Here is a 25446-nt window from a genome sequence, read left to right on the forward strand (position 1 = left end):
TTCAGCCACTGTCCTAGTATGTATTTGTCTGGTTATGGAAGTTAAATTTTTTCCACTGAGTTTAGTGTTGGATAATCTCAGCTCTTGACATTTTTGGTTTGAGGTAACTCAAAATTTCTGCCTCTGGGGAAGATACTTGTATTTCAGACTGTGAAATCACGGAAAACCCTTGTGAGTGCTGGTACACATGTAACACTGGCCCCTCTGGGAGCTCAAGTCAATGCTGTGATCTGTGGCTATATGAACTCCGTTTCTTACAGCGTTTCTCGGGGCAGATTTGAATACACAGAGACACCGGGCAGGCACATGAGGTCAGAGATTTCTGTGGGGAGCTCCAATCCCGGAGCACAGGACTTCTCTCAGTCACACTTTTGCTGGAAAAAAACTAATGGTTAATATGAGATCAAGAAATTGTCTTTCCTGTTCTTGCTGAAGTACTGCACATACTACCAGTAGCATGCATTTTAAGGAGAGAAACTTTCAAAAGAGATCTCTATTTCCTTCTGGAGCAAACAGTTCTTACAGAGCTGAGCTATCCTGAAAGAAAAATCAGTGCAGCATTTGACCCACAGCCTTACTTCACACAACTGAATATTGAGACAAATTTAACTGAGCAGAACTACATATATAACATCATCATTAAGCTTTCATATTTCATAATATACCAAATGTCAGCTTTGTGGGTTTTGTAGGGAGACAAATAACCCAGATGTAACAATACTACAGTTCTTGCAGGTTGCTACTAGTTGGAGTGCTCCCAATTGTATTAGTTTCCGCAAACAGAAGCCTCACTCGACACTTTGATTTTTATGACTACAGGTTTGCAGGATAAAACTGTCAGCTGCTAAGGAAGAATTCCACAGACATTATCCACACAGAGACTTAGAGCTTGTCTATATAATTCCAAATAAATGTAGAGGCATAGCAACTATTATTCTTTATACCACTAAAACTTAGTAATAGAGCTGACTGTAAAAGACTTGAAAAACCCAGTCTTATGCAAAATAACACTTGGGAAAAAAGAATGAGGTAGGCAACAATTACGTATAAATCAGGAGGTCTCTGAAACTCACAGGCACTGAAGAAATAGCTTGTTTGAGAAAATTGAAACATGTCTCCTCAGTAAGCTCCCACTCCATAGGAAAGCTTTGTGCTCTCTGAAGGGGCTAGAACTTCTTGCCAAGAAGGTATTTGGACATTAATTTTTTAAATTAATGCTCCAGGATATTCACACAAAGACACAGATATCGACTACTGTGTAGAATATATTTTTAATTGGAAGAGGCCATGCCAGCTGAGCTATAAAACAAGTACAAGCTGTTAGATATAATAATAGAGAGAAAAGACTAGGGAAAAAAAGTGAGTCATGGAAAAAAAAAAAAAAACAGTAAAAACTATTTAGTTAAAAGAGACTTCCCAGGACTCCTGAGCTAAGGTAATGGTAGAAAAACATGAAACTTATCATGACCATCACGAATGCTGTTCAGGGATGCAGGGATCTTGATACCATGGAAATGGCACTTGTATTCAGGATTATCTTACATGATTCACATATAAATGAAGATAGTTCAGATTTTGGAGCAGTAACAACACACATAAAAAACTGCAAGTGTTGTTTACAGCACACGTACATGTGCTGTATAGGGCATTGTGGTATAGAGATGCAAGAAATTAAAAAGGAATTTAATTTTCCTCTTTCCATCAGAAGAGTGCTGTAAGCTGTAGCTGCTGATACATAGATGGATGCTACTGACTTCAGTGTCAACCAGATGTCACTGCTCTGGTGCTGACTCGAGGCAAATATAGCCAATATGTTTTCCATAAAATTAAATCACTTTATTTGCTTCTGTCAATAATTTTCTGTAAAATAAGTATCAGGGGTACCAATTTTGCTAGGGTGTTTTGGGTTTTTTTTTTATTCCCTTTGCCTCTGAGAAACATGACTGCATGTTCTGTACTGGAAGCATAGTCCTGACAAGACTGTTGAGAAGCCAAAATGATGCACTTTGTTAGTGCAGACATGCAAGAGCTTGTGGGTGGCAGCGACAATGGCGGTACAAAGCTGAGGGGACACACTGGGCACTTTGCTGCTGCTTCAGTGCAGATCTCTAGTTCAGGCATCCTCTACCTCACGCAAGACAGTTTCTATATATGATAGGTAGGTGCCACGAAGATGATATTAAGCATATAAAATACATAGTCTGTTGCACCTCTTCCTCAAAGATCTTTTTAGACACCCTCTAAGATGAGGGGTGGATTTAAGGCAGAGAAGTGAAGCAGTGAAGCCCATTGGCATTCACAGCTGGTGCCAGGTTTGCTTCTCACAAAGCTGGAAGAGCAGTTGCTTCTTTGCTCATCATCTTTGCTCAACACCCGAGACGGTTCCCTGAGTTATTGCTCACGGGCCAGGAATGAGGCGCTGCCTGCTCAGCACACCTTTTGGCCAGGGCACCCCTTTACAAGGAGGATTATAAGGATTTGAATCCTTCAGGGAAGGATTCCACTTCCTCAGTGATTCCTCAATATAGAGGTGGGCACTGGCATTTCAAAAGAGCACTTGCCATCCCTGCTCGCTTCTTTGGAACAGAAGTTGTGCGCACCTGCCCTCAGGAGCAGTCTTGGCTTCCAAACGGGAGCACCCGTGGAGCTGCACCCCCTTCCCTCAGCAGATTCACCACGGGTGATGTGAAATGAAGCCCTTGCCTCTGGTGACAGGCACATTAGCTGCAGGAACACTTTTCTGCCTCCTCACATAGGGGGGTGCTGCCGGTCACGGCACATCAGGAGCTGTAAGCCCCCAGGAGCTGCAGCCTGCCATGCCCTTTAAAGTACTGAGGCCAAGACAAGAAAAAAATCTTGGGCTTCTTTTATCTCCACTTTCCAGACAGTGCCCAAGTGCCTCTGTGTTCCTGGTGATTGTCCTTCACCATCCAGCACGACCAGCACTAACACTGGGTACTGCAGCAGCTGGCTGGTGGGTGCCCGGGTTCCTTACTGGACCCTTCTCTGCGTACCTAGATGATCAGCGGTGTCACCTCTAGAACAGCAAATGAAATGCTGGATATAGAGAAATTTTATATGCCAGCTGAGAGAGGGTTGTGATAACGTAATTTTTGGATGTAAGTGCATCTAAGCCTTTCGGATGGTTAGCCCCAACTCCTTCTAGCACTGAAGTCAGGGAGAGCGTTCAGCATTTCTGTCAAAGCCCAAACACTGTGAGATCTGAGCAGTCACACCTAAAATAAGTCAGGTAATACACTTTTTCCTCAAACAGCACTGTTTGCAAAACTGGTAGAGAAAACACAAAATTCTATCAATGACCTTTCAGAACTATTTTCTGTTTTCAATATTAAACACATCCATTTTGCCTTTGCATTTTATAGGCCTCCTTTTCATCTCATATATTTGAGCTGCAGATAATTATTCTAATTAAAAATATGTAAAAGCCAACAAATGCAACAGAAGTATTTTCTCTTTTGACAACCATGGATAATTACCTCCAGTATCCATTACTTAGATGCTTCATGACACATTTTTATTTTGCTTCTCTGATATTTTTCTTTTCCTGCCAATGTAAATCTCACATGTCGATTGAATTCTATAGTATTTTACCTGAATACATTACATTAGCCATAAAAAGCACTACTTTATTGTACTCCTTTTAGGGAAAAAAAAAAAAACAACACCCAGCTAGATGCTTTCTCCACTACATACTAAGGCTGCAATGCTTTAATAGCAGAAGGATAAACAAGACTTTTTGCTAAATATTGTCCTCTGTGGGTAACAGTTCCCTATTTCATTATAAAACTTGTAAAGTATTATTTAAAAAACTACAACAAAAATAATTAAAAATTAGATCACCATACAGAAATGTATTCATTGAAAGTAATAGTTAAATCTCAGTCAGAAGACTGGATATGAAAGAAAAAGATTAAAAAGAGAAATTAAAAAGTGTCAGAAGTGTCTCCTTTCTAAACGTACAGACACCTCAAGGTACAAAAGCACATACATCAGAAAAAGTGCAGGACGAAAAAAAGTGATCTGTGATCCTACAGGTCAAATACCACTTACAAATTACATATTATAAATTGAATATCTCTTAAAATCCAGGTACACAGCTGTACAGACTATATACCATCTGTGTGCTACTTATTAGTAGGAAACATTCAAACGAATCAATTTAAACATTGCTTCCTGGGTTCCTTTTTCCCTCACCTCTTTTATAAGATTTGTGTTGTCCTTATGGCATGACTTCAGCACAGGCCTTCCTAAACTCACTAATGAAGAAAGATATCCATCCAAATAGTTCCTGAGAGTCTAGGTCTTGAGGCTCCCCAAATTTTACCTGTAAATTTGAAAGAGAAGAATATTTAACGTTAGTATATCAGAGTAATCTAAACCACGTCCAGGATCTTAATGAAATCAAAAGAGCAAGAGAAAAGTTAAATACCAATAATAATAATTTAAAAAAAAACCTTCGAGCTGGCTAAAATCTCCAGAAAGCTGAGATCCAAAACATCCCAAGCAAAAGTGGCCCCAGGAGTTGCCACTGAATTACCTCAGTAGTCTGGGTTTCTGTAAAATGCAGTCTCTCTGGCTGGACTAGAGATCTCCAGCTGAAGAGGAGAAAAATCAGTAAATCACGAAGCTTCCTGGCTCTGCAGTTTCTTAGAGGAACCCGTTCATAAAAGAAAAGGCATATATTAGGGAAACGTTCTATACTCCATGGTGGGCATGGTAGCAGCATGTTCAAGCCAAAAAGTTTTCCTTTTTTGACATTTTGCTTTGTATACAAACAAAAATATTCATAGGGAAGCAGACATTTTTGGAAGAAAAAATAATTTATCAAAGAACCACCTTTCCCTGTTCTCTTCTTTCCTCCACCTGAAAAAGGTGAACAGATGGAAAGTTTTTGAAAAAGACGTGCACAGTATTGGCAGCATGTCTGCTCTGCTATAAAAAAAGAGGTGAAAGGCAGTCATACTACAAAGTTCCTAGGAGAGGGCTTCCTGCATTAACTAACATCAGTTCCACATAGGTCCTCCAGATCTAGGATAGGAAAGGATTTTTGATGTTAAATCTTTTGCTAAGGTTTAATTCGAGAGGTTTGTCATCATTTTCAAAGATTCCTCCTTAATGGGATCAGTGAGTTAAAGAACATAACGCTGCCTGCAATGGCTTTCTAATTGAGCAGTACAAATCTAGAGAACATGCTCCAAAGGCTTCATCAGAAAGTTAAAAAGACCTCTTGTGTTGCTACAAGTTCTTATCTCGGCTGTAATTGAGAGCTACTCTGTAACTGGGGGACACAGCGCTCCCAGGGCTGAACAGCAATATAGTTGTATTTCAGGATTTTGGATTGCAACTCAAATATATGGAAAGGTTTGGACAGGTATCTGTCATTATCTAAACATGTTCACCTGGACATCATCTAACATGTTCTTAGGAGCAAACTCTCTACCTGGAAATCAGAAACACAATAAAAGAAACCACTCACATATAATCCAGTTACAAAAACTTTAACATTAACCAATGACACCTGATTAATAGTTTTGCCTGTTGTGTTCCTAATTGCACCTCCTGGGTGCTCCAAGCCCTTGATCTTTGGCATGCCTCGCCACTCACCCATGGTGTACCATCAGTTAAACCGTAATGAGAGAGGCATTTCCTGGAGCTAATGACCATCTGTGAGAAGTTGATAGCCCACAGCTATACCACAGGCAGTTATCCCCAATTTATTGTTCATTCCATACAAGTGTCACATGCCAAGGTCGTTATTGATTTTATAAGCAGAATATAAAATCATAAAGGTAGGCCTGTGGATTTTCGTTTTATGTGCAACATGATTTCCATGGCTACCTACACCTTTCCAGATCAGATATTCCCCCAGGTAAGCTGGACTACTCCTTCCTAGTGCTGTTGAGATGATAGCCTGGTCTTTGATCACCCATCCATATTTGCTTTACATTTTTGCTTCTTTATAAATATGCAAAAAGATCTGCCTAGCAATAACATTATTCAGAAGAAAAAATCCATTCTAAGTGAGAGAAATATTTCAAATGCCTAACTTTAGAGAATAACGGGGAAGGGAGAGCAAAAAACAGCTGGGTTAAAACTTGAGGAAACTTCCAGCTACATGGAAAATGAAATCCTCTTCAGATGCAAATAAGAGTCTCAGATGAGAGTTTCCAGTACAAGGAAGGAAAGCAGAGCCTCACACATACATCTGTAGCACAGCACCATGCGTGCAATGCCTCCTGGCTGAATGTAGGCAGCTGGAGAGAAGCAATGTCCCTGCAGAAGGATTACGGCAGAGCATGCATATGCAGGAGGGACATCCAGCACCCACTGGGCATGACACAGCTCCGCAAGCAGGACCAGCCACACGACACTAACTCCTTCTGAAGGTGACTTCTAGGTAAAATGGGTCAAAGTCTTCCACACGCCATGCGAGAAGTGTCCCTCAAAGGTTTTACACAGCAGAAGTCCCCCCACTTTTGGAATTTGATAAATCCTTTTCAACCATTTCCACTCACGTAGCTCAATTGTCAGTTCCCTCATTTACACTACTTTTCCACCTTTTTTTTCTTCTTGCTTTATCCCAGTCCTTCAACCTTTTTTGTAGACTTAGGACTGAGTTCTTTGTCTAATTCTTTTGCTACCATACAAATTTGGCTTGTTACCCTACACCAAAATCATTTTTCCCATTTGTGAAAGACTACAAAAGACACAAAGATACCCTTACACATTCTTACAATGTCAATTTTAGTAAAACATTACTAATTACACTTCCTGGATCAAATGTCTCACTAATCTTCAATGTCTATTCAGATAGGTCCCCAAAGGTCTTCCAGCTGCATCTTCTGCCTACGATTCATAAACCTTCTCTACTTCTAATCCCTCCCCCTCATAAAAAAGGGAAAAAAACCCCAAACCCACCAACCAAACAAAAAAACACACCACCACCACTTAAAACTGTGTCCTAATCCCAGGACCAGGAAATTATTAGAGATTAGCACTGTGTTTCAGCAAATCTGTCCCTTTCTTTAAAACCTCCTAGTGTGACCATTCTGCCAGAGAAGACTGTTGCCATAGCAGAGACCTCCTGAATTTCCATCACGCTCCAAGAACATTGTACTAAACAAGGAATCTACATGCCATGTTGTTAAAAATTGCCGCATGGAGCTTTTATCATTCCTTCTGGTGTGACCCTCTGACCCAAAAAACATTTTCTAGTGTATTGGACCTAGATGGGTTGCTTCTGTTCAGAGGAAAAGATGATGGGGAAAATTAGGTGCTTCTCCGGTGCAAGTGTGGGTGAATATAATAGGAACAAACAAGAACAGACAGTTTCTTTATCAGAAATCTTCTGCCTGTGGAGCTTCCTTTCTGCTCTGCTCATTTTTAGATCTGTGCTACTACTAACATCTCTATCCTCATTTCTCTCACATCCGAATAACAGGAGCTAAATCAATGCCATGGACTATAAGGTTGTCACTAGAAAAAACCCTCAGCCCAAGTAACAGAAGATTTGCAGCTGCCTACCAGCCAAAGACACGACTGCTGATAGGCACCAGAGCATGTTGCTTTCCGTAATGTGTTTTCTATAACATGTTGAAAACGTTCAACAGTTAAACTCAATGAATTTATAAAGTTGGTGAACATCTACTTTTCTTTTTGATACTTTGGCCATAAACCCTCTTAAACGTGGGCTGTAAGTCCTTAAGAAAAATAAAAGCCAGATTTTTATTCAAAATATTCCACTGCTGTTAGATGTGATTATTTTTTTTCTATTTCTGTGGAGAGTATAATTATTAAGCATGTGAAAGTATGGGAACTTCTTGCACTTCTTCCTTCCCTTTTTTCTTTTTTTTTTTAACATAGATTTCTTTTCATTGCATTTTAATGTGATATGTACCAGTATGTTGCTATAAAGCTTCTTCATTTCATCACATCTTTTTGACAGCTGGGATAGATCCCCTTCATATTTCTGAATTAAATCCTGTAATAAAATAAAACTTCTTAATATGGTATAGGAGCATAATATTAAAGCAGAAATTAAACAGCAGTGAAAACAAGATGATTCAAGTCAAAATTTTCATGTCACAAAAATTTCACATTTCACAAAAGATAAGCGTACATCAAGCGCACACATTTCCTTGCAAGTATTAAGACATCAAAGACAAAAAAAAAATCAGTGTTAGAGAATTTTTTACTGTATCATCCAGTGACAAATCTATTAAAATCAACAGAACTAGATAAGGATCATTTGGCATAGCCTAGCTTTTTTGCACATGAAGTAAACACTCCCAGTTGCTATTTCTTAAGGAGAAAGAAATAAGGCCTTAGAAACTTAACTTTTGAAACAAAATTTCTTAAGCGCAGTTCCTTTGTAACGTATACATTTATACATATGTATCTACACATACAAGACAACTTAATATATATTGAAGGAGCATAGCATTGAGCTGTTCCAAGGGGGAAGGAAACATATGGGTTTAGCCGACACTACCTAGCGAAGCACAGCACAAAGATATCCAGGACAGCAGAGATGAACATGTCCACACCACGGCAGTGAGGACTGCCCTCGCTGGAAGTAGCCCCATTCATAACTAGCACAACAGTGCTCGTGAGAGTTTAAGTTTTTGCCCCTGAGCTTCGTGTTTGGCTCTGCTGACTCCTGGCCAGAACTGGGCTGCCTCCAGCCTGCTCAGCCACCTCTCCATTGTCACCTCCAGCCCATCATGGCCATGCCGCCAGCATGGGCAGAACCATCTTAGATCAACCTATGCTCACTACATAGGCATGCCCTTGGATGGTGTTTCTCTGTGCTATTTTCTCTTCTGTCCAAGGGCAGAGGAAGTTATTACAAATTCATATATTCTCTAAAGTTGCTATTATTCCAAAGTCCTTATCATGGGCAACAGTGGGGCTACCTGTTCCTCATCCACTCCAGCCCATTTGCCTGTGAAGCAAAAGCAGGAGATGCAGAAACTCTGAAAAGCCCTTCCCACGCTGCAGCTTATAGTATGAGACACTATCAGAGGGGAATAAAAGGCCAATTTCCCTCAAATGCACCTGACCCCCTTGCCAGGACAGGACTCAGCAAAAATTAAGCAGACTACTCATCTTTTACCTCCAGCCCACAATGCGGTTGTGATAACGTTACCTTTAGTTCCTTGCAGAACTGTGACTCCTGGGATGTTGCCTTGATTGTCTTGGGTTTAATAAGCCTCCTGCACTGAATAACGTTTTCCAATTCTTTTTTTAAAACTAACAAAAGAGAAAGAAAACAAGATATTTCACTAGCACACAGTAGTGTCCAAAGGACTTCAAATGTTTAATTTAGGACACATGGAAAATTTAGGAGAATATGGGTCTATAATATGTTCATCTAGGAATATTAGTTTTCTGTTTTGAAATAGAAATCCTAAAAGAGGCATGGGTCTTATGGGAAAATGTAGTATGTGATCACTTCACAAGCAACTGCAGAATAATGAAGAGGTCAATAGTATGGTTATGCAGCAGCCATAAATTTGACCTTTCCTAGCTTTGAGCATTGGGATTAGCAAGGAAAATAACATTCTTCAAACCTACGTTTTTGTGTAGAAAGTTCAGGGTTCCTTTTAAGATAAAAGAGCAAAAATTCTACTCTCTGTAACAGTAAAAAATCTTGTCAGTTGGCACTAAGCACTACCTCAGACTGCTACCGTGGGACCTCTCCTGGTGTGAAATGGGGGCAGAAGAGAATACAGTCGTGACTCCAGGGGCTCAGTCCTGAACTGACCCAGGCTGCCGTCCAGCATCTTCCTCCCTTTGTGCTCGTGCAATACTTGCAGCAGACGAGCCCCAGGATGTGCCTTGAATTACATGCTGAGAAAGGCTGGTTCAGTGGCATTTGGTCCATCTCTTGCCCTCTCTGCTCTGGAGAATGGGATTCAGAAGATAAGAGTGATCTGGGGCTGGGCCCATCAGGAAGCCATGGAGGGAAGCGGCCACTCAATCTCCTCTAGTTCCCATAATTCAACTCCTTCAATAGCTCTCAACAGTTTCTGGTACCGTGACTATTTTACCACTTTACCCATGACTTTCCAAAACTGTCTTTAAAATATTTAGTGATTCTGAATTGCTACCAACATATTCCCTGAAGAACACAAGTGACTGAAGGTAAATAGTGCTGCTTTTAGGTACGAATGTCTCCTAAAAGGTTGATTGGAATTTCTTGGAACAGAATAAAAACATACTTTGGTAGCCTCAAGCTGCACGCCTGGCTGAGTTCCAAAGCCCAGCAGAATAGGAGTGAGCATTTTTCAAAGCAAAAACTGAGAGCAACTATCATTCGTGTATGTTATAAAAGGCTGAAATAGGATATATTGGTCTGTTGTTACAGTTAACATCCATGCTGCATTTTCAAAAGACACATTTTTTATAAACTTTTAACACAATACAAGTCATTTTCATCCACTCATACAGCTTCTCTATCAGCTCTCAAAGGGTTCAATCTAAAATCCATTGACTTCACTGGTCACCTTGTGATACTGTTCAATAGTAACTTGTAAATGTCTCACAAGGACTATCTTACATTTGAGCAACCTTATTCTCTTCTCTCCTGTCAACCTTACTCCTTTCTAGAGAAGGACACCAGTTTGTTTCAAAGAAATTCTTGAACTTCAGGACTTTGCTGTAGGAAGTTTTCTCCTGCTGCATTGCCTGCTCTCGGAGACTCCGCTACAGCCGTAACTTTGACGGACACTTGTTTCACTTAACATTTGTAGTCTATGATAAACTCTATTTACCACGGGCAGTATATTTTTTATATTTCTAAACCACCTGGACACACTTTAATATTTCTTTTTTTAAAAATTCTTCACAGTAACATGGCAGGTTAAGTATCACCATAGCAACACTTTACCTCAATGTTTTGAACCTTTACTTCTCTTTACAAACTACAGAAGTGCAATGAAAACCTGTTCCAAATGACTGCACAACGTATGAAAATCTTTCTCCGAATTTAGAAACCACATTTACATACCATCAACTTCAGCACTGAGGCCCTTCATGGAAGCTAGAAAGAAAGAGAGAGGGAAAATAATGCTAATAAATATCATTCATATTGTGAGGATGGGAGTTTCCACAAAAGTTGAAGGACTTCATTTTTTCATTTGTTGATTTTTTTCCCCCCTCCCTCCTCTTACCATCAGGAACAGCTTCAAATTCTGTCAACTCCTGAGAAAATTTAGCCAAATCGGGCTCGTGTAAGATGATCTGTTCTGCTAGGGCGTGAAGCAAGGTGAATGTCCTCTCCTTACCCCGCAACAGAGGCAACTGCAAATAGAGTATAGCAATAATTGACAGACTGAGCTATTACACTTTAAAGAAAAAAAAAGAAAAAGAAAAAAAGAAACAGCAGGGATGTTGATAGCTCCCAGGTAAATCTGACAAGAATAGACAACACAATGAAATTAAACTTCTCCTTTTCCATCTGCCATTTCACAGGCATTCTTGATTAAGATCAGCTTTACGCTTTCATATCCATTGACCTTCCTTGTTCTTTTGTGTCTTCTTATTCACAGGGGTCTTTTTTAACTTAAGGTATCCTAATAGATTGCAACTGATTTTGGACTTCCAAACACAGTAATTATTGCTTTCCACTTAAAAGCAGTGTGCTGCGTTCATGAAGACACTAAAGTTCCTTAATTGAATCTGGGAAGATGCTATGTGGCAGAAAATGATTTTGTAGGCATTTTTCATTACGATAGATGTGGTATTACAACCATTATATATATTAAAAAAAAAAAAAAGCAAGTTTTGTCTCAGAATTGTCACTAGAGTTATAAATCATTCACTCATATATTAAAGTCTCCAGATGGGAAAGATACCTTACTAAAACAAAATAAAAATCCTTCTCTCTTCTATTTACAGATCAGGCATAATCTTACAATAGTGTTAAAGGTACAAGGCAGCTTCAGAAATCTGTATGTATTTCTTACTTTTTAGGATAAGAGTATGATGTTCCGCCACTGTTGGGTGGAGGAGGGGGCAAAAAAACCCGTGCTCAGTAGCAGCATTTTCTGATGGCAAATTCTGATGAAGAGGGAAAAGCAGTTTCCTTAAAACTACTAGAAAACTCAGCCTAATGTCACGCAAGTGGTAGGTCAGTGAAGAGACAATTAAAGAACTAAGAGCTAGATGATGCTTCTTGTACAGCAGCTCTCTATCAGGAAAAAGTGAAGATCCCAACTGCCGCCATCGTCCCCTATTCAATCATCCAGCAGAGCAACGATGGGGGAGTTCACGCCATTGCGGGCAAATTTCACTCCCTTTGAAATTATTCATTTCTTTACATTCTACTTTTGAAACTTTACCTTAAAATGGCATTGTACCACTTGCTGCAAAAGACCTTTGCATTGGAATAGACTGAAGCGCTAAGGAATTACTCCAGTGCCATAAAAGTGCCACCACCACAGAAGAAATGCCGTGGTCACAGCCTCTGACCGCAGTGAGATGAAGAGGATCCATACAACAGTGCTCTGCACAAAACCGCAAAATACAATTTCTCTAAACTTGCACCTAAGCAGGGGCCTGCAGCTCAGGCACCTCCTCTAGCCAGGGGTTCTTAATAGCAGGGCAGTTGGCATTTTGATGTTCTACCTCATTAGAAACACAGCGTGTTCGACGCCACAATGCCCCCACCTAGCCAGCGCTGCTGTCTAAAATGGGGAAATGCATCTTGTTATAACACACATTAAAGAACACATTGTTAAACAGGATTTTGTTTCTAGTGTAACCGAGAGCAGATGTTAAAATGTTAGCTTCTCATTAAAAATGATTGCCTTTCCCCACATTCAGGGCACAACTGATTTAATATTAATGACTAACATACCTTATAATATGACTATTTTAATGACAAGAAAAATATTTACTCACTTTGGTCAAAGATGACAATCGAAATCCTTTAGCCTTCTCTTTTCCTGCCTTTTCATTTAAATGGTTCCCAATGGCTAAGATGTACTCCAAGACAGCAACAAATTTCTGGCTGGACTGCAGCTGCTTACTCGCTTGGATTTTCTGGTTTATTAGCTGAAACACACAAATCTTCCTTCAGTTCAAACTGAAAATGTGAATAAATCAATGGTGCCAATCAAACCTTCCCTTTGCCAAAAGCCTCGTTGTCCCCACCTGAAGCACATCACGCTTTAGCTGATGGATACCTTCCTCCTGTGCAGCTTCCCTGGGGAACAGGCCAGGGGTTTTCAGGAAGGACCAGTTAAAAGTCAACCACCAAGATAAAGCTGGTGTTGGCACAGTTACCCTGTCTCGGATGGAGGTCACACCCTTTCCAGCTGCCAAACCAGCCCTGCCAAAATATCTTCAACCTCATCTCTTAAAAATGCTTCTGAAGAAAAAGTATTTTGCTGTTTGAATGCACCAGATTGCACCAAATGTCAGGCATCAGGGGAAGCAGATAGCCTGAAGCACGGTATAAGCTTCTCCATCCTTCACCTCCCTCCCTTCTGTTTATACCAGCTGAAGACTGTTATCTTATCAAAATTCTTAGCACAGTTTCCCCACAAGGAAGAATAATAATTTTCTGTAATCAAACTCAGTATCAATTTCTGTTTTCCCGGGGAAGCCACCTCCCTTCCAGGGCTATAGACACAAGAGGTAGTTTTGTTTTAAATTAGGAAATTTGTATTTTTTTAGCACCACACCTCTCTTCATCAGTCACCAACACACAGATTTAAAAACAGGGAAAGGATGAAACATGCCGGAGAGCTGAAAGCCATTGTTAAAACTTTTATAGCAGATCACAGGGCCAGAGGATGCTGAAAGCCAATATTCAGGTTGTCCCACAGAATTTTAGGTGTATAATCTGTGGTTTACAAACATGTGTTAGGGTGCATAAGTAAGAAAACACTTATACAACTAATCAGCTCTTCAGTGAACTTTAAATATCCTTCAAAGCAAACAGGATATATAACAGCTTCCAAATATTCAACTATTTGGTTTCAGTGGAGGACAGCAAAGGTGTAGCACTGTACCAGGCAGGGTCAGAAACCTGTGCATCTCCCCAGTGTTTTCCATCTGTTCCTCTTCTGAGTTTTGTTCACTGTTACTATGGTTTTAATCACAGCCAGACAAAGGATAACAACTCAGAATTGCAGAACTTTCAAATTTTGTTTTTGTTCCCATGCTGAAGAAGAGCAAAACCTTTGAAACATTTTCCCAGAGACAGATTGTGTCGAAATACTTTGTTTTGAATCAAAGCATATACAAACTCTGGCAGGTAAGGCAGCCGTTTGGAACAGGAAGATCCAGTCCATGAGACTGGAACACTGTTCATTTGCATCCCCCCACCCCACCACCCCTAGGTCATCCTGAAAAAAAAGAAGTGAAGGACTTGAACTCTGGTTTGCAACATTTCAATTCGATGCTGTAATCCTTAGGGTGAACAGCCTCCTTCAGCCTTCTGAAAATAGTAAATGTCTACGAAATGCTGGTCGAATAAGCTTGCTCTAAGTATCTCTGACTTCAGATTGATCTTTTCAGCTTGTGGCGCAAGAACATCCCCCCAAAAGGAATTGAATTTCAATGGTGAAATTCGCTTCTGTCTTATCGCTGGCCAAAGAAAGAGGAAACATGACCTATTGAGATTTTTTATTTTTTTTTTAACCCTTTTGCTTGCTACTTTTGAACAGTGCCATGAAAAGGTCTTTTATACACTATGCTGCCTGGATTATTACACTATGAATTGCTCACACTATGGACTGTGAGATGTTTTGCTATAGGAAAAAAAAAAGGAAAAAAAAAAAACAAAACAAAACCTCTCCAACTACACAGCTTTGAAGTCTCCATTGAGGCCACTTGGCCCTCTACTCTCTAAGGGCTAGATTTTGATTACAAACACACTATGAAGGACTCATGTTACTCACAGGCTCCAAATCTCTCATGCTCACGGGGAGCTCACGTACAGTAAGCAGGAGATCCAGCCTCTGGCTCAAGTGGGGGATTTTACACATCTGCATAGAATTGAACAGAAAAGGAATTAAACCCCATGTTTATACCAAAACAAGCACATATCTTTCATAATTTATTGAGTAATTCAGCTGCACCATATTTTTCCTAATTTCTGTGCTCATTTATTAATTTTATCTTAGGCCTTAATCTGTAGACATACTACGGCACATAGCTGAACATGCATCATTTGCATATGCAAATTCAAGAAAATACTGCATGCTTGTAGGGCCAGACATTATTAAAATCAATGGCATGCATTTCTTGTGAACAAGAACGGTTAAATGCATCTGATGTTATGCTTATAGATTTGGGAAATGTAGCTCAGAATAAATCATCTCCTGCTTTGGAGGAAAGGGAGGGCACGGGACTTGGAGACGCAAAGGGATCCATACAGTTCTCTTTGTTATATCTGTCTGTCTCAACTCTTTATCTTACACTGATTCTGGCTGAGACTGTAAATTTAAGTTCTAAACAACAGCTTCTTGTAGTGATTTTATCTAGGAGACAGTGTGCTAGAAATAGCACGTGGTGTATTTTAACGCTGTACCTTCTTACCTCCAACATAAACTGATCAACCACATGCAGCTCTGACGGAGACCCCCTGAACGACTGGTACCTTTCTGTGTCTTTTGGTGTGGGCATGTACCTGTAAAACAGCAAATGACAATTAGATGTCGTCTTCCTCTTCATTCAATATTGTTGTAATATAAAACAATCATTCCATTCCATGCATTGGAATTTCTGACTGTTTAGTGTGGCTTATGTACTGCATCTTTATTTTTTAATCATTGGAGCTTTATAGACATTTGAGCCAAGTGTGTGATGGAAAGCAAAAGTGATCTGCAGATAGATCTGAGTGTCTGGAAATGCTTGAAAATAATGGTCAGTAGTGTTCACCTGCAGATCTACAGACAATTTACAATGGCATGGGCTGTTTTGGATAAGGTAAAACCATGTGACAGAGAAGTTAAGGCCATAATTTCCAAAGAGGTTCATTAATTCTGTGGTTGATACACGCACGCCTTGTTTTCATTGACGGGATGAACATATTGGACAACTTTTCCAAAGCACCTAGAACCAATGCACACTTTTTGAGCAGTTGTGGCCATGCTGGCTTCACTTCTCTCCAGCAATAACTTCTTTGAAAAACGAGCACAGAAGCAGAGCAGACTCATACTATGGTGTGATTAACCAGTGCACCCCATGATCTGACCGACTCCTACCTCTAAAACTTTTTTAATTGCCCATGAAACAAGAGGTAACCTTCTGCATAAGGTAACAGAATATTCTCCCACAGTACTCCAGCGCTGCAGATTTTTAGCAAACGGATGTCTTTAAACATGCCTCCACTTGGAAAAATAAGCACACCAGCACAGTTCCCTCCCCTCCTTCGGAGATCTCCCTGCCTGTCGGACTGATGCACTGTGGGAATTCATAGCATATCTTAAGAAAAATGAAATCGATGTTATAGCTAACATATGAGAAGGAGCGTTATGAATCTTAAATAAGTATTCAGATCTACTATCTTCTCTTCTTTCTCTGCAAACAACCTACTAAATTTGTAGCAAGTGTGACTAAACATTCATGGGGGTAGATACACATTTTCATTAAAAGTAAGGAAATTTATTCAAAGACAGAAAAACTAAAGCAAAGATTTTAGCATGTTAAATACAGGACAAACAATAATATTTTTTTTCCACTGCTGTCAATAATTTAATATGATATTTCAATTGAATAATTGCTGGGGTTTGAATTATGAAATCTATATTAAAGCAGATTACAAAATATTACATTCAGAACCCTTCATCATCAAGAAAAAAATAAAAGAATTCTCATGTAAAAATATCAGTTATCTGTTGGCAAATGAAAGGGGGGTTATTTATTATTACAAATAATTTGACTTTTTAAGCAAATTCAGAGAACTTTTTTTTAAAGCTGACAGCAAATATCTTCATTTAATCAGAAGTCTGATATGCCATCAAATTGTTTTAATGTATTATGTATGTGAAATGAAACTAGCAGATTATCTAGAAGGTTTAAAGCTTAAAGCATTAAACAATGGAAGCTGTGGAAAAGGAAGCAGAAAAATATGTGAATGCATTCCATAAATATCTTTTTACATGAATGCAACTCTAATGGAATTTGTGCAATGAAAATCTCCCACTGTTCTGAAAAATTAAGTTTATAGAGACAAAGAGTGCTTTTCTATTGATTTTAAGACGTCAGGATAAAGAATCATTCAGAGAACTATGGAAAGGTTTCCGTACCAAGATAAGTCCTGAAGTTTCTAATAATATTGCACCACTTCCACTAACTTTGACTGGATACATGAGCAGAACATTTTATTCCCTGGTCAGTCTTGAAAATGTAATCTTGGTTTTGCCTTTAACTGTTTTTTATTCTACAATAGTGGAATTTAGACTTCCTGCTCAGGCTTAGACATTATGACAGGTATAATTTGCACAGAGAGGAATTTTCCAGCTCCTGACTATCCTGTTTAAATTCCTGTCATAACCACAGGTTCTCAATTAACTGGATGCCACAGTTTTCAACGGCAGAATTTTCCACCGTAGCACGTAAATCAAGTGGAAAGGTCTTCAAAAGTGCTAAGTGTCCTGCTACTTGTGTCATGTGAAGTCCACTGCAGTACAAGAGAAACTTCTGAGTGCTGATGTTTCAAGATAAGCGTCTGCTCCTTCGATGAGGTGTCGGTGCCTGAACAGGAGCTGTGAGACACTGAACTGCCTTGGAAATGCAACCCTCAGTTCTGAAATGCATCTCATCTATTTCAGTAACACTTTTTAAACTGTCAGGGTGGAAAAAAATTAGCTTCCTTTCACTACAATATTTGTACATGTATTCCTAGATTTTGGCAATAAATAAGAATCCCAGGAACAGAACCCTTGATCCCGTATAACGGATAGCAATACAGCATCCGATATCTCTTACACATTTGATTGCTAGAAAAATTTCCTCAGCATTATTGCTATCAAAGGAAGACTCTGAAATCTTTAAGGAAAAAATAATCTTTCAAGCTTCATTGCCACCATTATTATTATTATCATCTGGTGGCAAAGAGCCCAGATGCTATACATCAGTGATCACAGTGGTGTTACACCAACTTCAACAGCGCGGAGATGCTGGGCTGGATCTGCAGTGCTGTATCAGGGCTTGAACAACAGAGCATGTTCAGTGTTTTCCTGCAAGGCAAGGTGTGAGAAGAGGCTGCCCTCGGAAACGGGGCTGGCCAGACCCCGAGCGCTCTGCGGTGCTGCAGGACTGGAACCATTTTCTTAACAGCTCCAACCATTGGTTTCTCCAGAGACAGGCACGTGTGTGACTGGAGAGCACTCTTGACGTCCAGGACATTTCACTGTTGTTGTGTCCTGATCAATTCCATCACTGCAATTAGAAACTGCAGTACTGCAGTAAGATCTTTCTTTTTTGAATGAAGCCTTCAAAGTCAGCTTTTGAAAGGCAATGGAGCTCCATTACCTTCAGTGGGGTTCTACACCGTTCACTAGCTCATAATCTGCTGTGCACCAGTGTGAGGTATAACTGGTAAAGCACTGGGACAGCACGGAAACCTCCTCCAGAACACTGGTACACATAAAGAATTTAAACATTCAGCGTCTTGTCCATGTCCCTTCACAATTAGGGCAAGCTCTGTACAAGCCATCTCACAGAATGACATTAATTCCGTATGTTACATGTCTGTTCTTCCTGTTCACATCACTTTCTAAGTACAGACATGATTCTGCAGATTTTAAAATTGCTGTTGATGTACTGATTAGGATCAGGATTTTAAGGCCAAAATTAAACTCATTCCACAAGATGTAGAAACATCAGTGATTTACTTCCCCACTTTCTTTGACAGCATCATCTTTTTCCAAGCTTGCTTTAGAAAAATACTCTCTTTTTTTCTCATTTTGAAGCAAGAAAAACTTTCACATCAAGTTTTCATATGAGTGTGTTTAAAAAAATGGCCCAAGTACCACATAGGGACTGTAATGTACAATGGATACTACTGTAGGATCCCACTTCTTTCCTTTCTTTCCATGTCTTAAACTATTCAAAGAGATACAATCCAGTTCCTACAAACTTCACATGCCAATAGTTTGCTTACACTCCTGAAATCTATTTTTCTCATACAGTAATTCATTTTTTTTAAAGATACAGAAATTTGCATCCTGCTTTAAAGCCACAAATCTTTGCCACTCAGAAATACTGATATTCTTAATATCCATCATCCCATGAAGCTCCTTTAACAGTTGTCTGCCTCCTTCCTCTCCAAACCAATTTTAAATCTTTCATTTCTGACCCCACAATAGACAGTAAGGCTGTAGTAAGAGATGTAAAGTTTTCTCATCAAGTTACACCTGCTCACTGCCACAACTTGTTCTTTTACTAACTCTGCTCCTTGTAACTACTTCACAAAATCATGTCAGATTTGCTGTCATTTCTTGCAATCCCCTTTCCTACACAACATGGGGAAAAGTCATAATTTGGGGGCGTATTCTAAAATCTCAGTTGCAAGGACTGAGATTTCTGTGTGCAACCCTAATATTCTATTCACAGTCAGGATAGATCCAATGTCTCAGTGTCATCTTTCCTGAACTTCACATTATTTGCAAAAGATTATGCCTTCTCCAAAAGGTAGCATATATTGCAAACAAACAATTGAACTCCAAATATTACCTTCTTAGCGCTGTAATCTGCTCATCTGTAAGTCCACCACTCTCTTCATGTATAATGTATAATTTTTCTTTCAGCTCACTTGGTTTTATGTGGAAACTTTTAAGAAAAATGTCTGGAGGAAAATGATTCTTAGATTACTTGGAAGAAAATGCTCAAGGGAAGAAAAAAATCACCAAAACATTTAGAATTACTTTCCAGATTTAAAAAAAGGAAAAAAAAGAACACCAGAAAAACCCCAAAACTGCTAAGAGTAGCTGAGTAGCTGCTAATGCTAAGGCAAAAACTCAGTCTTCATATTTTCTTTAAATATGCATAGCAATAGTCAAGCAAAAATATATTTCTGCCAGAAAATAGTCAATGCTTACGACAGAACTATCAAGATACTGTTATCGGAATCTACTCAAGTACTTCCGCATATATATTTCTCTTGTGCTCAGCTCAACAGTCAAAACAATTTTTTTTCCAAATAACAATACAATGTATTGGCATATTATAGTATTTTTATGAAGATTTTTATTTTATTTTGTTTACTTGCTTTGTTTAATTTCCAGGGTTCAAAAACAGGTAGTTAGAGTCCATGCAAGAAAAGTTACTCCCAAAATGAAGGCAACCTGGGAAAGAGAAGGGCTCACTTCTTCCACCCTGCCTGATATTCTAAAATCTGATTAAGAGTTTTTGTAATGTTTAAGACTTCTGTGCTGACATGGGCCTAGATCATTATATGTATTATGATAGGGAAATGGAAATAAGACATCTCTTCCCCAAACAGGTGAAAAACCATTTGTAGGGCTCTTGGTCCCCAAAAGACTACTTTGTCTTGCCAGTTATTCTTTAATTACTGTCTGTCTCCATCATCGTTACCAAAAGGTGAAGGTAAAAGAGGAAACACAGGAAGTGAACAGAGGGCACCGGGAGAGAAAGAGAAAAGGTTTAAATGTTTCTCAGTGTTGGCATGAAACTTGTCCTAGAGTCTCTGCAACAACAGAACTCCTCTGAGCTGCACCAGGGGATTGGAAAGGAGAGTTCAGGAAGGATGTGTATGATTTACTCTTTTTTTCTCTCCAATTCTAAAAATGAACAGTTTTTCAGGTTATAGGATCTTGCTGTGGCCCGAATCAGTTATTAATGGTTCTCAGGAGACTGTTGGCCAATGGAGTATATGCCATTTATTCTTACTCTGACACAGTTTCCACCCTTTTAATTTTGTTATGAGATCTAGCTTTAGTGCAAAGCCTGGCAGAATCTTCCCTTTTTCCTTCTTATGCTTTTTATGCCTTGTATCCTTTGCTTCCCTGTGCCTTTTAAACCAAGTATCTCTTCAGGTGTGGTGATGTCTACGGACTGTAACAGAGTGGATAACTCATAGTAAAATGTTGATTTCCAAATATTCACAACCTGTCTAAAAAGTATTTAATATTTTCTTGAACATTTTTAGTAGCTGAAATTAGCCACTGAATAAATTCTAGTCATCAGACTTTGCCAAAGTATTTTTCTAGGCAGAATAAGGATTGTATATATGGGAAACTGGGTCTCATACAGAGAAACAGGCACCAATCGAGTCTCAGAAGCTGGTATTTTGACTCCTATATCAGTCTTTCACCCACTAGATCCCACAGTCTTGGATTAACATATACATTATAGTGTCTCCCAAAACTTTTTCATTGGAAATCTGAGGATGTTTTTCTTGTCTCTCTCTTTCTGATAGCTGTTCTCTGGATGCAGAAATTTATGTTGTCTACTAGAATCCACTAGATAACTTAGCTTTTATTTGCATTTTCTCATACATTGGGCTTGAATTTAGTGTGTAGATCTTCTCTCAGAACTCTCATTTTTCTCTTGTGTTCAGAAACCCACTCAAATTCTCAAGAAATTTTAACCTACTGGCATTTTTGGAGCTTCATATTTTTATTCGTTAACGTAAGAACTGTGGTTTGCAGCACTTGCAGGAAGATTAATCAGAATTCTCAGAATCAAATTAGCTTTTGATCTAAGTAATGTCCATTATAATAAGTGTATGCCAAAAATCTCACTGATGGGACTTTAAGGATAAGATTAAGAAATGGATGTAGAATGTCTCAATGAAAAAAGTTGTAAGAGGAATAGGATCAAAAGGAAGAAGGGTGCTATTTGCAAACCAAAAGAAAGACATTTCCTCAAAGAAACTGCAATAATTTAGTAGATAAAAGTGCTATTACAGAATTCTTTTTATCTACAACAGCACTTTCGTATCACTCACTTCCTTTTAACCCTTCAAATTGTTAGTCAATGGATGCAATAATTCCAACAAGTTATCTCCATTTACAGTTCCCAATTAAAACTTTACACAATCTTCAAAATATATTCTTTCTTATCAATATTCATAAAGATGAAATCATTAAAACTTCAAAATTAACTGCCCCAAATTCTTTACACATGTAACATTTCTTAAAACATCTCTAGGTTGTAGAACTTTTTTGGAAAGCCATGTCTGTAATAGAAATCAGAGTAGCCTTTGAAGAACAATTATACTTGCTCCTTTAATATCTACCACTTCTCATCAAAATAATTGAAAGACCTTTACATCATTTTATTAGTAAGACCAGAACTATGTATTGAACTGCTTCGTTAGCTGTGAAAGACTGTCCTAGGTCAGGCCTTCGGCAGAATCATACCTGAGATATGAGAGGGAAGGATCTTGTTCATGATCATTCAAGACGGCCGTTCACAGTCTAAGCTGTTGGCAAGAGAAAGGCCAAGAGAGTTCCTGTGACCTGGCTTGTAGCTGCCTCAAAGGCTTCTTACACCAACCCATCTACACCTACATGAATATTCTTGAACTCCATGTAGGAGAGAGACTGAGCACATTACTCAAAGTTCTACCAAGCTGTTTCTGTTGAGTTGTTTCATCTGGACAAAATTTTAAAATCCTTTGAAGTCAGCATCTTAACATTGATTTCACAGGTGTCATACGTGATTTTACGTATCTGCCCTAAGACAACATCATCACAGCTCAATGGCACATCCACGTTTTGTACAAGAAGAGAAGCTTGGTGTTTCTACTCTGTATCATTAAGAACCACATTTAGAGCAACTGAGCCACAAGGTCTGTTTTTATAAATGAGTAAAGGGGCACTGAATTAAAAGATGATTTAGGCACAAGCTTGTCTCATTGCCTATCGAATGGCAGAAAGTACAAATAGAAAATGCATGCAGTGCTCACCCCAGGCTTCCAGATAGGGGTACACAGTTCTTATTACTACACTTACTGAAGTTATGTGCAACTTTTCGATCTAACATGATGTGCTGATTCACTGAAGGTTCGTTGCTTGAAAATGCTGCTGTGTCCTGAATCTGGAACTGATCGCAGAGTCTGGATACATCTATTTTTATCTTGCATGGGTCACATGATCCCCAGACAGATTTTTGAATCTAAAAATATAGGAGTGACAGGGTAAACAAAAAGGCAAAAGAACAGAGGCACTGTGTTCCATCCAAGCACAGAGAAAGGCATCCAGGTTGTTTTGTGGCACAGCTGTACTTTTGTGATAACTGTACATGTAATACAGGCTACAGTATTATTTTTTTCCTGTAACAGCTATCACCAGTTTCATCCTCACCTTATCACAAGGAACAACATCCCAGTGAAAGGCTTTGGTTCTCTTTGTCGATGGAGAGAAGCTGCAGGGCTGTGGTAATGCAGGTGGGGCTGGCGGTACCTCTGCCTTACTTATGGGAAGCGGAAGAGACGGCGACGCTGGGGCTGCTTCCTCCTCTGCAGGCTGGGGGCTTGAAGACTTGTTCAGACTGATTGTTGCGGAACTCACACCAAAGTGGAGGGTCTCCTCTTTCTGTTCATTCAGAGGTACAGTAATATCCTCATAATCTGCTTCGGAGGAGGTGCATCCTTGAGATCCCTCCTGTGAGGCACCCTTGCACAGCTGACAGTACCTTTCTAAGAGAGACACCCATTCATTCTGGAGCTTGCTAACATCCTCTGCCCTGTTCTTTTGGACAGTAAAGGGTATTCGAAACCTGAAATTTAAGAATGTCATATATAAACACAAGGAAGTGTAAATAACATGCTGACTAATACAGCCACAGGTATTTCTTATTTAAGCAGAATGATGTTCAGCAGCTTTGCTTGTCAAAGGAGCCCACTGCTGCTGACTCTGACCTTTTCAGACAGAGTTAATTGCTTACGTGTCTAAGGTTAGAGAGCTGAAGTTGTGCCATATATTGACTTTGTGGTGCAGTTACCTCGTAATTCCTCTTCTCCACCTTGGGGGAAGGTGAACAGTGTGCTACGTCTTACTATGCTTGTTGCACAAGCTAGTCAGAACCTGTTCACACATCTGTCCTATCAACCTGAATGATATACCTCTTCACTGGCTCCTGGCATGACAGCTAGACAAGTCTTTGTGGGCAGTATTTCAATGTATCTTCACAATTCCACAACGTGGTACTTTTGATTCGTCCTTAAAATTCTCATCAATTCACTGCAGAGCAGTGGGAGGGGTAATCTATATAATTGTGATGGCCTCATTTCTCCACTGTTGTATTTTGTTCTGGGACACTGTGATTCTTTGTTGCTTGACCTTGTTTTCAGTAGTTCTGCTTTAACAAACTATTAATTACCAACTATACTTACAAATAATTGTGTTCTTTGGTCTGAACTGAAAAGGTACTGCATCCATTCTCCTTGCTGACACTCACATTACCACCCGACAAATTAATTGTGTTTGTTGCAGGGTCCGCAGTCTTGTTCTTTCCTCCCAGACCTATGCAATATAAAGTCAATTCTCCTTCACGTAGTTGTACCAAGTACCTGAAGGACAAGGAATGGAGGTACAGTTCATTCTTCACTGACTACTTATTTACACAAGCCTTACCTTTGGTAAACCATTTTCTAATGTCAATAAGTCTCCACATTTTTATAGCATCTTCCATGGAACAGTCAAAAAGTATCAATAGTAAAGCATAAAACCTTTGAGATGAGGGCTTCTTATTCTCATCTGACACGTAAGTAAACTGTGCCATAAAATACGAACTTCCAGCCTGCCATGCCTAATGAGAGCTAAAACTAAGAGGATCTTACTGTCAACTAAAAATCACAGAAGTCCTGTTAATTTGTTAGCTACACTCTGTCCCTCCCACTCTATTTATTCATCTCGTTTGTTTGGGATGGTGAGTCTTTTGGACTGCGAGCTTTTTTTAAAGGAGTTCACTATGTGACTGAGAAGCACATAGGCTTCAGAGTTTCTGTGTCTTCCAGGTTTTACTGCCACCAAGCTGTAAACAAGTCACCATAATATAAGTTAGTGCCCAACCTTATAGTCTAATAACTCTTCCTCTCTTGGAAATGCTTCTGCACATGCTCTTGCTCCATGAGGACTGATCCTGGTCCCCCCTCATTCCCAAGAGCCACTTGGCAGGAAGGGGTCAAAGTGTTCTGCTCTCAAGGGCTTCCATCGGAAATGGCTGTGCCAAAGTGTGGGTATTTCCTATTTAAACGATAAATTAACCCTGGCACAAATTGCCTGCCCGCACACAGCTTCTATTAGAGCAAAATGTTCTGCTCCAGTCTCTCTTCCAGGATTCTGCTCTGCTGCTTATAAGAAAGGCCCCACATTCAACAAGTGGGGCTTTACTGTATGGGGGTTTTATTCTTATTTAAGCATTTGCATTCTCATTTTTCTTGAGGGTTACTGCATTTCTTTATCATTCTGACAGTTCTTTCAGACCTTTCTTTTC

The 25446-nt window shown here is 39.4% G+C and overlaps 1 protein-coding gene across 1 annotated transcript in view; it reads right to left on the reverse strand.

Annotated features, from left to right (window-relative positions):
* The window catches only part of LOC104293944, a 40000-nt gene that overhangs the window by 1760 nt on the left and 12794 nt on the right, over positions 1-25446 (reverse strand). The window contains exons 6-16 of the mRNA XM_009893499.1: positions 24344-24520; positions 23412-23727; positions 22916-23124; positions 15574-15664; positions 14934-15020; positions 12928-13080; positions 11196-11325; positions 11033-11065; positions 9170-9273; positions 7919-8002; positions 4279-4345 (exon numbers count right to left, since the gene is read on the reverse strand). Coding sequence (XP_009891801.1) covers positions 4279-4345; positions 7919-8002; positions 9170-9273; positions 11033-11065; positions 11196-11325; positions 12928-13080; positions 14934-15020; positions 15574-15664; positions 22916-23124; positions 23412-23727; positions 24344-24520 — 1451 coding nt within the window. The remainder of the gene's footprint in view (positions 1-4278; positions 4346-7918; positions 8003-9169; positions 9274-11032; positions 11066-11195; positions 11326-12927; positions 13081-14933; positions 15021-15573; positions 15665-22915; positions 23125-23411; positions 23728-24343; positions 24521-25446) is intronic.

Source organism: Charadrius vociferus, unplaced genomic scaffold, assembly GCF_000708025.1.
Source record: "Charadrius vociferus isolate BGI_N301 unplaced genomic scaffold, ASM70802v2 scaffold259, whole genome shotgun sequence".
NCBI lineage: Eukaryota > Metazoa > Chordata > Aves > Charadriiformes > Charadriidae > Charadrius > Charadrius vociferus.